The sequence below is a fragment of the Telmatherina bonti genome (genome assembly GCF_933228915.1).
Source record: "Telmatherina bonti genome assembly, chromosome: 7".
In the NCBI taxonomy this organism is placed as follows: domain Eukaryota; kingdom Metazoa; phylum Chordata; class Actinopteri; order Atheriniformes; family Telmatherinidae; genus Telmatherina; species Telmatherina bonti.
The window spans coordinates 30,517,608-30,531,795 of NC_136625.1; the positions used below are offsets into that span (position 1 = coordinate 30,517,608).

The 14,188-nt window shown below is 41.3% G+C and overlaps 1 protein-coding gene across 2 annotated transcripts; it reads right to left on the reverse strand.

The window, feature by feature from the left end:
* Positions 1-246: 246 nt before the first annotated feature.
* xirp1 (xin actin binding repeat containing 1) lies at positions 247-11,892 on the reverse strand. Of its 2 annotated transcripts, XM_079243622.1 has the most exons (5): positions 11,757-11,892; positions 9,718-9,869; positions 9,501-9,542; positions 3,078-7,538; positions 2,511-2,650 (listed from the first exon to the last, which is right to left on the reverse strand). In XM_079243622.1, exons 4-5 carry the CDS (start codon positions 7,536-7,538, stop codon positions 2,642-2,644), a joined length of 4,470 nt encoding a protein of 1,489 aa, XP_079099748.1. In that variant the 5' UTR covers positions 9,501-9,542; positions 9,718-9,869; positions 11,757-11,892; the 3' UTR covers positions 2,511-2,641. The 2 variants fall into 2 exon arrangements, with proteins under 2 accessions (XP_079099747.1, XP_079099748.1); XM_079243621.1 differs by having other exon boundaries at positions 247-7,538.
* Positions 11,893-14,188: the final 2,296 nt, after the last annotated feature.

Consider the following 14,188-nt stretch of genomic DNA (forward strand, 5'->3'; position numbering starts at 1 on the left):
TTTTACTTTTACCTGTAAATGACGAAGCATGTTTCTGTTGAGAAAATAAGAAACATTATTTTTAGAAATGTCATACTGATCAAGCAGAAACATTTTTGTGTTTCCATTTTTTATGCTTAGATAACTACAGATGGATTAGCAACATTTTACAGACACAATTCTGTCTTTTTCATAAACTTTCTTGCAGAACATGACTGAGCACATTTTAAGTCAAACCATCTTCATTATTTCTGGAATTATCTTGAATAAATGAGAAGTGAGTGTCTGCTAATTTTGTGAGTTACTCTGCCAGTAGCTGCCGACTACATTCACCAACTGTTAGGTTAATAAAAGGAAAACATGAAGCTTAAAATGACACAGCATATTTTAAAATGTCATTTTTTTTGACAATTTACACAACAGAACAGAAAAACAGTGTTATATGCTTAGCTTTACCACAGGAACTTAACACTTTATTAGGTGGTTATAGTATAAAATCTAAAAGACAAATATTTTAAAGTTAACATTTTCATCACTTAATGACTAACAAAACCTTTTTAATAAAAACACAATGGGATGAATACATAACTGGAATAAATGTCTTCCTAAAGTTAAAAGATTGTGATCACACTGATGAGTGTCTCTTTTCAGTGCTTCTCCTTTTGTTGGGCGAATGTTACAAAAACCGTCCCTTCCTCCTTGGCTTTGCTCAGCCCAGATCTTTTCAGTAGAGGGGATGTCATGACTTCATATCTGGTTGGACTGACTACTTCGAACAGAGCAGATGTTTTACTGTCAGGGTGATTAGAGACAAACGTTGACGTCGTAGAAGAAACAAACACGTTGCCAAAGCCGTCACTCTCCTCATATGTCTCACTGACTGTTTTGGTGCCAATTATCCCTGCTGGTTGCTCTGGAACCGTTTTCACCTCAAGCACACTGATGTTGCGTTGTGGACAGACACCATTTGTGGAGGTTTCGGCAGCGGTAGAATCCAGATTATGGTTTGCATCATGATGACAATGAGAGGTACTTTCTGTCTTTGGCTTGAATGTCGACATGGTTGGCTTCGGTTGTTCAGTCGGCTTTCTTGCAGAGTGAATAGAGATGAAAGACGGGGATGACTGAGAGGATGACTGTCTAATAAGTGGCTTACAAGGCACCTCTTTTTTGGAAGCTCTTGAGTCTACATCTGTTTTCTCTGTGCTGTTAGTGGATTTTGTCCTTCTTGACACTATACTTATCTTTCTGGGGTTACTAGAAGGTTGAAGATTTTGCTCAGATTTTAAAGATTCATCAAACAGTCCTGACAAACCTGCGATGTCCGCCTCAGATTTCAGGTTGGACACCGAGTACAATGCCTTTTTAATGGTTTCTTCAATGTCAAGAAGTTTTTGTAACGTCTGTTCCTTCAGCTTCATTATTTCCTTGCTTGCCTTCTCCAGATCCTCAAATGCCATCTCAACTGAAGAGATGCTTTCGAGATCATCCTCCTGCATTTCTGCCTCAACTTTCTTTTCCTCCATTTTACTTTGCTTAGCATTTCTACTTGGTCTAACCATCCAAGCAGGGACGTTGACGTATAATGTTGTTGACGAGCTAGCATCTGCACCGCTAGCTTCTCCTTCTATTTCCTCCACTTGAGACAGGATGCCTTTGAGTTCCTCTCGTTTCCTTAGATTTTCAAAAATTTCCATGGCTGCATTCACATTTTCTTTCATGATCTCCTCCTTGTGGACAGAGAGCCGTTGTCGTCTTTCGTCTTCTGTCTCCCTTCCTTTTTTCTCTCTTAGAACAACTTTAGCTCCAAGGTCTTGCTTTTGGCTGAGGTTGTCCTGCTGCCGATGGCTTGCCGTGACTGGACTGTTGTACTCAGAAGTTTGCATTTCAGCTTTGCATTGGACTTTGGGGCGATTGGGATGACTTTTGTGTTGTTCTGCAGTGGTTTTATGAGTTTGTCTAACTTCCATGGCATTGTTATTGATTACTTTCACTTTCTTCGACAGCAAGGTTCCTCTGTCTAAAACCTCCTGGTCTGTCCTTCCAAAGTTCTGAAAGGCCTCCTGAAAAGTCATTCCCTCATGTTTCCCGTCTTCTGCATAATTCTTCACACACATTGACATATCTTCAGCTGCACTTATTTTCTGAATCCCATTTCTCTCTATATCTGCTTCACCGTTGTTGGGCATGAGATGGCAGTCTGATTTCCTCTCCGCATGTGATGCCGCTTTTGTTTTCTTCTTATTTTCCTGCAACTTTGAGTCCTTTTTTTGATGCTCGTTTGTTAGGTTATTATCAGTTTCATTTGAGCTCTTTTTACTCTTTTTTCCTTGTGTTGCAGTTTCCTGTTGTTTATCTGTTGAGTGTGTGGGGAACTGCTGGCTCTGTTTTGGAGGAACTGCTGCATTATTTATGTTGTCTTCAGCGGGGCAGGAGGCAGTTTTGGGAGTTGTAGTTGATTTATTATTTGATCCTTCCACAACCACTGATTTCATCCACTGTGGCTTTGGTGGCAAAGCTGGCTTCTGCTCCTTCGGTTTCTCATTCTTTTCAGGGATTGGAGGTGGAGTACCTCTGTCAGAGCTGGATGATTTAGCCTTTCCATTTGCTACAAGGTTGGGGGTTGAACTCTGTGTTGTGATGGCTGGCTGTCCTTCACAGGTTACTGCAACTGAAGGAGATAATTTTGTGTCAGATGGAGGCACAGACACCACTACACACTGATTGTGAACAGTCTTGCTCCTCCCTGAACAAGCTCTGCCTGAGTTCCTGTATATCATTGCAGCTTTATAGTCTCCTTTAGATACATTTACACTAGACTTTTCAAGAGATTCCAGAGCCGACTGTACATTTCCTCTGACAATATTTTCTGTACCTTTGAACGTATATTCTGTTGCTGCACTCTGCAGAGATCTAATGGCTGCCTTCACATCTCCTCTAATAACTTCATCTGCCTCATCTTCAGTTGTCTGACCATTAAAAACACAAGCTACATTAGGTGGCAGTGCTTTCTGGGCACAATTACTGACTAGAACTGCATTTTGTTGACAAGCCTCAAAGGAAACATGGCTTCCCTGATCCTTTGCTGCATCACTGACCTTTGGATAAGTCCTGATTTGCTGGCATCTGGAGGTTGATGAACATGTCGACTGTGTGACTGTAGAAGAGCTTTCCTCTTGCGCTGATATGCTCAAGTTGTATATTTTGCCAGGGACAACGACTTCCCTCTCCACATGCATGCTCTGCTGCTTGGCCATTTCAAGAGACTTTTTAGCAGCTTTCACATCTCCAGATATGATGACTTCTTTTTGAGCTTGGTTTCCTTCTCCTTCAGTAGCCTGGGCTGACAAGTCCATGTCATAGATCGTTCCGGGTTTGATGACCTCCCGCTCCACACACATGCTCTGCTGCTTTGCACGCTCTAATGACTCCATTGTTGTCTTAATGTCCCCAGGTACAATTTCCTCTTTGTCCACTGAGATGGGTTGCTTCACAGCAAGTTGTTGCTTCGTTGTTGAGATGTCTCCAGGGATTATTTCTTCCTTTGCTATACAGCTATCAACACTGATAGAACACTCTGATGAAAAAAGTTTTTTAGTGTTCTTTACATCCCCTGGCAAAATATCACAAATGGTTCTCTCAACCTGCTCCTTTTGCTGGCAGAGGCTTCTCTTTGCTTCCTCCACACCCCCCTGAACTATCTCGATCTGCTCCTTGTCCATGAGACTGGAATCAGCTTCATTTTCAGATGCCTCAATATGAAGTCTCTTCAAGTACTGCAGATCTCCTTTCTCAATGCAACTTTTGTACAAATTCACATTTCCCTTCTCATTTTCATCCACTCGACACAATGCTGCAGTTCTCTGACTGTTAGCAGAGGCCAGGAGATTTCCAATTGTGGACTTTACATCGCCTCTCTCTGTTACGAGACTCTCAGTTTTCATTTCATAATCACTTATAAGTGAATAAACTGACATTTCTGCTTGTCCCACTTCAGTCTCTTGCATGATGATTCCCGTTTTCAAATTCTTATTGTGAACAAGCATGTCATCGATCATCTGAGCAATGTTTCTTATTCTTTGGTCACTCTCGATGCTGACTGTGGTGGTTGACTCAAAGACTGGAAGCTCTACCACGGTGGTGTTAACTTTACCCTTTTCAACTTCTCTCAGAAGAACAATTTGTGGTTTAAGTGTTGGTTTGAGCAGGAGTTGCAGCATGATGTTCCTTATGTTGCCCTTAACAACGTCCTCTTTCTGGATCTGGACCCCTTGCTGACTTTCAAGTGAATATTTTGCCATGATAACGTTCCTGCTCTCATTCGATTCTATTATAATTCCACTTGAGTGGACAAAATTCATTTCATACAAGTATAAGAGGGTGTCAGCCACGCTGTTGGCAGTGATTTTGTCCAGTGGAGTAGTCTCGAAGAGCCAGGTGGTGCACTTCACATCTGCTTTTGGTATCTCCTCAACACTTTGCAGCGAGGTCTCTTCAGGCTCTTTGATCCTGTCCAAAGGCTGTGATTCAAACAGCCAGGTGCAGCGTTTCACATCTCCCTTCTGACTGTCTTCCCTGTGGACTGTTTTTACAGGACTCTGCTCCTGAGGCTCCCCTCTCAGACTGTCGATGGTCTGATTTTCAAATAGCCAGGTGGAGGTTCTCACGTCCCCACGCTGAACATCAGTAACACTAACCATCCTGACAAAATTCTTGCATGACTGATCAGATTCAAAGATCTTCTTATTTAGCTGCACATTGCTGCTTCCAAAGTCTTCCGTTGCCACCACAGAGGGCTTGTCTTGGCTGGAAAATGAGTCCAGAGGTTGTGTCTCAAACTTCCATCTGGCAGATTTGACATCTCCTTTCTTGGTATCTTCTTGTGTCACAGCTCGGATCACATAAATATCCTTCTCTGCCTTGATAGCATCTAGCGGTTTAGTCTCAAACATCCACCTGGCTCCTCTTACATCACCGCTCATGACTTCTTCTTTTTTTACAGTGGTCACCTCGTGGAACTGGCCCTCTTTGTCTCTGATGGCATACAGTGGCAGGGACTCAAACATCATGGTGCTTGACTTCACGTCAACATTGCTCACAGGTTCTTCCACACAGACTGGCATCTGCTCCGAAGGTTCCTCTTGGATTTTATCCAGCGAGGATGTTTCAAATATGAACTTCTTGTTCTGTACGTCACCACTCTCAATAGCTCCAACTCTCTGCATGCTTTCATCGTTAAGATCCTTGTTGATCTGGTTCATGGGACAATTCTCAAACATCCATGTAAATTTATGCACGGAACCTTTCTCAATTCTCTCCTCCTGGTTCTGTCCCTCAGAGGTTGTCAGGACCTCTGATCCAATTTCATCAAGGGATTGAGACTCAAAAAGCTCTTTGACTCGTGAGACGTCTCCTGACTGGAAATTGACCTGGCTGATGCATCTAAGGTCACGTTTGGCATCTGAACCTTTTTGTATCCTGTCCAAGGTTTCTATTTCAAAATGATGTTTGACGGTTTGGACGGCAACCTCTGATTTAACAGAATCCTGTATGGTGCCGCAAAGCTTCAAGTTGTATGGCTCGCTGTCTATGATACTGTCTAAAGACTGTGACTCAAAGAGCCAAGTAATGGATTTGACATTGGTGTTGTCAATGGAGTCTTTTTCTTGCTGTTTTTCTGACTTGTCATACAGAATATCCATCGGTTGTGTCTCAAATAACCATTTACAGGTCTTGACATCGCCTTTACAAGTGTCTTCTTCTGGAGAGGAAGTTTGCTCTGTCTGATTAAACTTGCAATGAATCCCATCTATTGTCTGGGTTTCAAAAAGCCACTTTGCCATCTTGACGTCGCCAGAGGTGTCCTCCTGCCTGGTGATTCCTTTGATGATCTCAACGCTTCCTTTTCTCTCTGACAGCTGATCTAAAGGCTTGGTCTCAAACATCCACTTATAGTTTTTGACCTTTCCTTTGATGAATTCCTCTCGGCTGACTGTTGTGACCTCGTGGAGACTTCCAGAGCTGTCTTTTATTGCATACAGAGGAGTTGTCTCAAACATTGCCTTGTTACCTTTTACGACTCCACATTGAATTGTATCTTTCCTCTCAGCGATCTCCTCCTCAGAATGAGTAATGTCACTCAAAGGAATCGTTTCGAAAAGTAGTTTAAATCCCTTTACATCACCCCTTTCGATCTCTTGTTCTTTCAATGAGGTGTTTGTTTCATCACTGCAGCTCTCAAATAATTGTTTTTTGCCCTTCACTTCTCCTTGTTCTTCAGCAGAAAGGGTGATTTTCTTCAGGCGCCCAACTTCAAAGCTATCGCTAAGAGTCTCCATGGGCTGAGTTTCAAACAACCACAGTGAAGTTTTAACATCTCCCCCAATTATTGCTTCTTTCTCCAGACATCTTTCTGCAGCATCTCCTTTCAGAGTTGCCAATGGCTGCATCTCGAACAGCTTCTTTTTGCTGACAACATCAGCCTGTCCTGTGTAGTCAGCCACCTGTCCCTCAAACTTGTCTCCTCCCTCAACTTCTTGTATCATGTCAAATGGCTGAGTTTCAAACATCCACCTCTTTCGGTCTACACCGCCTCTGTGCCCCTCCTCCAGGGATATTCCTCGAATGATTTTCACTCCATCACTTCCCTTATTTATCAAGTCCAAAGGCTGGGTTTCGAAAAGCCACCGGGCAGTGTTGATTTGGCCGCTGTTGATTTCTTCCCTGCAGACAGACTTAATCTCATGGATGTTGCCGCGCTTGTCTCTGATGGCACAGCAAGGTTCTGTCTGGAACAGTTTTACAGTCTTCTGGACATCTCCTTTTTGCTCCTGAAGCTCAGATTTCAGTTTCAGGAAGCTGTGGTCTTCAATGGATTTGCAGCGTCCCAAGTCGCTCAGTGGTTTGGACTCAAAAAGCAGCCGAGTCCCTTTCACGTCTCCAGGCTGTACCCGTTCCTTCAGAACCGCCTCAACAAGTTCACCCTCTTCTCCTTTGGATTTATTGAGTGAATCTAGTGGTTGTGTCTCAAACAACCATGTTGATGTCCTCACATCTCCCCTGACAGATGTTTGTCTCGTAGCAGGCATGTGTTGAGTGCCGTCAATATGCTCAAACATAGAGGAGGTGCTTCGGACATCTCCACCCTTTAACTCCTCATTATCCAACAGCTTTTTGGTTTCATGAGGCTCTCCGATGTTGTCCAGATTCCAGTTCTCAAAGATCCACTTCATGGACTGCACTTCACCCTGATAAGCTGCATCTGCCTGACCACTCTCTGACTGCACTGCTTTCAATATCTCTTCATCTACAGCATCATCGAGAGTTGCTCGCAGGTCAGGATGGATGTGTCTAAAGAGCCTCTTCAGCTCACTCTTCTGCTGCTGCTGGTAAAACACAGAGAAGGTCTCTTTTGGTGGAGGCACAGGTAGACTGCTGAATGCCATAGGTCCTTCGTAGTCAAGGGGTCTTGGTGGTACAGGAGGGGGTGGGGGGAGAGGCAGGTCTTCCTCATCGTGGGGTGGGTGTGAAACTGTGATTTTGCTGGCTGTGTCAGCCATCTTGGAAAAAAAACACAGATAGAAGTAACCGTATAAGGATCTGCTCTTTAAAAAACTGCATCAGCATGTAGAGAGTTGCATGCATGTAGTAATAGAAAACATATTTACCTTCTTTTGTGCTTGTATGTTGTTTTTCACAGCAAATCATCCTCTGTCACACCAAGGTTAGCAAAACACTTAATAGCTGTTAGTACGGAAACGGCACACACACACGCACATGCACACACATCATCTGTATGATGTTTTCATACAAACAGATTTTCCAGAGAACCGGGTCTGAACTTTGACTATAATTTCCTGCATGTGATACTAGCAGACTCTCACCTGAAGCCCTTCCAGAAGATATCCAGAGACTTTTCAGGACTGCAGTGATGTGTGAGCAGTCGGTGTGTTTCAATTATTTGTTTATTTTGTGCTGTTTTTCCATACTTGTTTTTAAAATAAGTCCTCAAATCGAAATGATCAAATAAGTAATTTGTCAATAACCTTAAATACAACCAGTATGGGTGTCCTCCAACAACAGCCCTGAAATCCCCTACATGACTGCAGCCACAGCCTTAAGAGTTTCAATGATGGGAACTGGATTGTTTTTCTTGGTGCTTGAAAAAGTTTCACCTTTCATTTAAAGGACTCAAAGTTTAATGTCGAGATATAATAACTGTTTCCGCAACTCTGGGTTTTTGTTTATTCAATAATCTGACAACCTTTCACTAAAACTCTTCTGTCACTTTCTGGTTATTTTAAGCAATTGTTTGATCTCAAACTACTTGGATAAATAAAATTGAGTTATTCCTTTTAGCTAAATTATTTAATATTTAATATGGTGGTTTAAAGGTGCAAAATACATTTACATTTAAAATACGCATCAACATATAAAAACAAAGTTACATTTAGTAAAGCAGATTACATTTTGGAAACAAATTTATATTCAATAAATTTAATCAATTTGAATGTGCAAATCTGAAAACAAACTTATATTTTAGAAGGCAAATATTCAAACTACTTGTATCAGTGCTAAGAATAATCTTAAAGTAGCAAAACAAAAACAGATTAATAAACAGCCTTTCAAAGGAAAAGAAATGTCTTAAATCCCAGAAGTGATGCAGCAATGGCCTCATCTTTCATGAAGTTATTGATAACTGAACATGTTTTGGCCTTTTTCAGTTTCAGTCAGAGTGTTGCTGAACTACAAACCATTTGTTTGTACAAGATAAAGTCTGTTTGTCACTTCCAGCATCCTTCTTTCAGAATTTGTCTTTCTGTTTTGTCACTGGTAGATTTACCTCGGCACTGGTAATTCTCTTAATTACATTAAGAGAACCAGTTTACGTTCTAAAAGAAAATAATTTATTTTTCATACAACACATTTTTCTTCATGCAATGTGGTTCCTTAATTTGTTAAAAATGTTACTTGAAATGTAAAAGTGTTTCGCGCTTCTTACCCATCATAATTTAAGGACTGAAGAAACAAAGTTTTGAAAAAACTTTCGAGAAAATCTCATTCTCATTTAAGTTTTCAGTCCAGAAAGCCCAGAGGTATCAGCTCTAAAGTGTTATGATTCTTCAGTCCTCTGAAAAACACAACATCTGTCCTGTTAAAGGCACTGTACCTAACTTCCTCTGGCAAAAGTGTTTCCTGTCTCAATCCAAACAGGAAAGCTTGTTGTTACAACAAGACTGCTGTGATTAAATTAAATTAAATTAAATTAAATTAAATTAAATTAAATTAAATTAAATTAAATTCTGAATTAATGCCCTGAGGGAAAATTTACAAAATAAATTAAATATATAATTAAAAAAAAACTTAAAATAACCTGTAAATAAACAAATAAATATAATTTAACAAGATTAAAAACTGTATGATATTCTAATAGCTCATTTCATGCCAGCAAACACTGAAACACACAAGTTAATAAGACACTGCATTCTCTTGTAACAGATACTAAATGAACGAGACGGTACCTTTGGAATTTTAGCTCTTGTTCCTGGAGTACCAATGAATTCCTGTCCAGCAACAGATAAAAGATGATCTAAGTTAGTTTGACACATTTATAGAGAACAATAGATTAGTCCTAAACTGTTGACTTGGTCTGATTGTGACAGAACAGGTTGGCTATTCCCCGCTGAAGCCCCTGACTTTAGTGTGTGGAGAGGCATGAGAGGCATGTCAGGAACTCACTGGCTGTTTTGAGCCTCCGGTGGAGTCGATGGTTGCTGCTCTTGACAGATAGAGAGCTGATCTGTCTTTCACCGAGGAGGAAGTAGATATCCTGGCTCTGGTTTGTGTTGTCAGGGTGCCCCCTTTGTTCAGTACTGGATTATATTTATCATCTGCAGAAGAAAGGAGAAAAAAGCTCATAAAAACTCACTTCTATTACATATGATCAATGAGACAGCAGTAAAATAAAAGCGTTTTGGGAATGATGACCTATTTTTAATTTATATCTGAGGACACACTCTTATAAAAGTAGGATATCGTTGTGTTCTAAAATAAGCTTAAGAGATTGCGTTTAGTGTCAGCAACAAGTTTAATGATAACAGCATGTCTGTGTATTTTTAGTTCTGGTTGAAGCGTCTATTTATATTGATGATGGAATCCATCTTATCACCTTTGTAGCTTTGTAGCTTTCTACATTTGCAAAAATAAATAAATAAATTAAACTGCTTTACTCTACAAAAGACAAGCGAGTAAGTTTACTGAAGGCTCTGATCCTGGTAGCCGACAAGATAAAAAGGCCCACACAGCTTGCCTGCTATTTGGGACCCTCACCAAACTGCATGCCATGGACTGACCATGACGCCCAGGCGGAAAAGAAAACAGCAACTGCTAGCTCAGCTGGAGTGACACAGATTGTTTGCATGAGCTCTCAGCCATCAAACCATCAACACCTGACCTGGGGAATGCAACTGTCTGACCCCGTAAAAATCATGGAAATGATCTGAGCCACATTATTTCACCTGAAGCTGTTAAAACCGGTTTGGCTGAAGGAAAAACAAAAACAGACTTCAAGGCTTTCAGGTGATGAATCCAAGAATATGATGTTAACACCCACCTCCCCCCTTTAAAAACAATCTAATCAACAGTATTGTGAACACTACAGTAAGTTTTGAAGTCAGAAGTCGGATGTGTTGTTCAGACCATCCATCTGTAACTAATGACCAGATTGAAACACACCTCCCCCGTCGCACACTAAGCCCTCTCAGGACAAAAGGATGGACCAGCGGGCTGGCGCCTCTCACGAGTCTGGACTTAAAGCATTTTCATAGATGGGTGAGCAGACAGAATGAAGCAACCCAGGGCCATGCGTGGTTTGCTGAAGTCCTCACCCACTAAACTGAAAAGTCCCCCATCATCACTCACATTCACACACACACACACACACACTTATCTGCTGAAATATTGACCTGGTTGTTGCCCAATAAAAAACAAAAACTCAAAGTTATTGAGCTTCTGTGACTTTCAGCAGTGTGATTACTTTCAGTGTAACTCCTACTGACACCTCTTTGATCAGGGTTAATTCTCCAGGAATGCATTGGAGCTATTAGCGGCGCAGTAATGGGCGGGCGCTTTTAGCTGATGGCTGCGGTGCAAATGGTGGTGAAATGCAGTTGGTATTTGTTCTTTGCCACCTTTACCACCATCAGCTGTTGGCCATTGTAGCCACATTCACAGACTGTAATGAAAACCAAAATACCAAAAGATTGCTCATACTTGAGGACCTGAAACCCCCCAGACAGCACCCACCTGTGTGTTAGACCCAACAATAAAGCTAATATAGTATTGTCCTAGGTGCTTTAGAGACAGAAATGCTGACTCTTATTTGTAAGTGTAACCATGTTTTTGAGGACCAAGAAACTGACCAAGCAGCTGATTAATGATAATCTTTGACCTCCCATTCAATACCTTTCTGAAGATAAAAAGGTGATTTTTTTTTAGCATGTTTTGACATGTATAGTTCAGATTTTTCTCAACAAGACAAAGCAGTCATCCATCCATACAACCGTCTAATATACAGCCAATTCATTCTCAACATCTTATCATTGGCTGGCACAAAATTAAACCTAATATTTAGAAACTGTCTCACTGAAAGAAAGCTAGCATAAATCACAAGATTACATACTCAGAAAAGTAACTTTTAAAATCATTATGGTATTACATTAACCACAAATTCACGTCGTTCAGCATTATTTGAATAAATTAAATGTATGTATACTTACTCAAATACTATCAAGCGTAGTTTATCCTGTTGTTTCCCTGTGTAGCTCCTCTGTGTTGAATTATAGACTATCTGACCCCCTGTGATGTGTACCACAGCCTGTCTCCTCTCCCTGCTCACTCTGACTGAACTCTTTCTAGTCCTGTGGCCTTGGTGACAGCTGATTTTTATCTGGGACCGCTGTCCCACAGGACGACTTTGGCTATTTTGGGATGGTGGGCTGGCTGCTGCTAGAGGGCCTGAGTCAATCACCCCTGTTGGTCACCAAAAGACTGGGACACCCCTCCACCTCCCTTTCCCATAGCTACATTGTCACCCACTATAACTGGCGCAGGGTGGGACCAATAGTATGTGTGTCAGTGGTGAGCGGTCGCTGGGTAATAAAACAACACTGAAGATGACATAGAAGGTGTTATTTAGGCAATCTGGTCTAGAAGGGATTCATAGATAGCTAGATAGATAGCTAGCTAGCTTGCTAGATAGATAGATAGATAGCTAGATAGCTAGCTAGCTAGCTAGCTAGATAGATAGATCCCATATCGAACAGAAACTGAGACCTAACTCCATCCTCCAGGATGACAACACTCCTCAACACATCATCAAAAAATAGCTCAGAATTTGGGAGTGGAGACAATTGTTTGGCCTGTTGTGAGTCCAGACCTCAACCCAACTGAACCCTTGTGAGATCAGCTTGGACATGCTGTGTGTGCCAAAGTGACCAACACAACCAGGGTGGTTGACCTTCAAAAACTTCTGGTGGAGGAATGGGACGCCATCTCACAGCAAAATGCATGCAGACATCATGCCTGTGTATGCTTGCTTACTCCCAGTTTTTCTCTGACTCATGCCACAAACATCAGAGAGTAAAACCATCCATGTGCAGCAGCGGTATCAGTTCCAGGGCTCTGAGAGGGACAGCCCGGAAGGCCAAGGTCTGCGTCACGCACAGAGCCATCAGTGACAGCCTCACTCCTATCTTAAGCATGTTTGCCGAACACATAGTTATGCATTTACACCGCCACATCCTCGTCTTTATTTAGCTTTCTTCCTTGCCCACAAAACATGGCTAGAGTTTGTCTGATGACACTTTAGCTATTACAGACCTTGATCTTGACATGTCTTCTCTATGGAACATTCAGACAGATACATTTGATATGCTGGATATTTGTGGAAGTTTAAGCGTTGATGTTTGACAGGAACAGATACACAACTTCTCTTTTAAAGTAAGAACAGCTGGATATACACTGTGTCATCAAAATATGTCCATAAATCAAAGCTTTAAGTACAAGTCCCATCTGCTGTCTATGAATATAAACATGACATTAAATCCCACTGCTCACCATGTGTGTGTCTGGATGCTCTGTCGTAACGCCCCGGGAGCCCATTCATGCTCTTTCCTCCATCTCCCTGGTTTGTTCTCTGTGGATCAACAAGAAAGTGTCTTACAAGACTAAGCTTAACATTGGATACTTCATCCCCTCTCAGCTGATCAGGTGGGCCCAGAGTTGAACTAGGAGGAGAGAAAAAGTTTGATATTTTTTACTCAAACTTTATATTTGGTTTCTTAATAGGGCTGGAATACGAAAACAAAAAATCTCTCCTCTGTGAACAATCATGAGCGTTTAAGTTTTTAAAAGGTTTGTTTTTATAACACATGACTAAAAATATAGAACTGTGCAAAAGTCTTTTCATCTTTTACATAAGCAGCATTTCTCCAGACTTTCTGAAGCCTAAAAGTTTTTATTTGGGTATTGACTTTCTCCGAGAATGTGCTTTTTTATGCTTCTTAACCCTGAGCTATGTTTAAGCATGAAAACGACTCTTAACTTAAGGATGAACCTGCGTTGTGTCAGCACATAACAGACAACTTAGCATACAACCTGTTTTAAATTGTCACTTTGAGCACTTTGTTGAAGAGATGTGGAGACACAGCTGGTTCATTTTTATTCAGTTGTATCAATGGAAAATGATATCCAGCTCATGAAGTTGTATTTTTGTAGACAAACAATGTTTCCTGTAAAGCTGTTTGCTGAATACTTTGCATATGTCAGCGTCGTGAAAGGTCCTAAAACATAAGGAAATGAACAAGCGGAAACCAAAAGGAAAAATGGTCACATTTTAAATAAAATATCCACTTTACTGCAGATGAGCCGTATCTGAAAGGACCTGAGAGATGCACCCAAACTTTCATCTGATGCCTCTACTGCTCACTGAAGCTTCACCAGAAATGGTCTTCATGGAAGAGTGGCTGCTAAGAAGAGATCCATAAGGAAGGAAATCACAGAGACTGAGAAGAGCCAGATGAGTCCAGAACATGACTGAAAATCGGTAATCAGTGGAAACAGGTCTCGTGGAGTGATGGATCCTCCTCAGAGCTATTTGAAGCTGTATGGGATCAACAAAAAGTAGGCAAGATCCAAAGAAGAGCTTTGG

Coding starts and splice junctions, on each gene's coding strand:
- xirp1 (XM_079243621.1), bottom strand. CDS start 7,538: ATGGCTGACACAGCCAGCAAAATCACAGTTTCACACCCACCCCACGAT.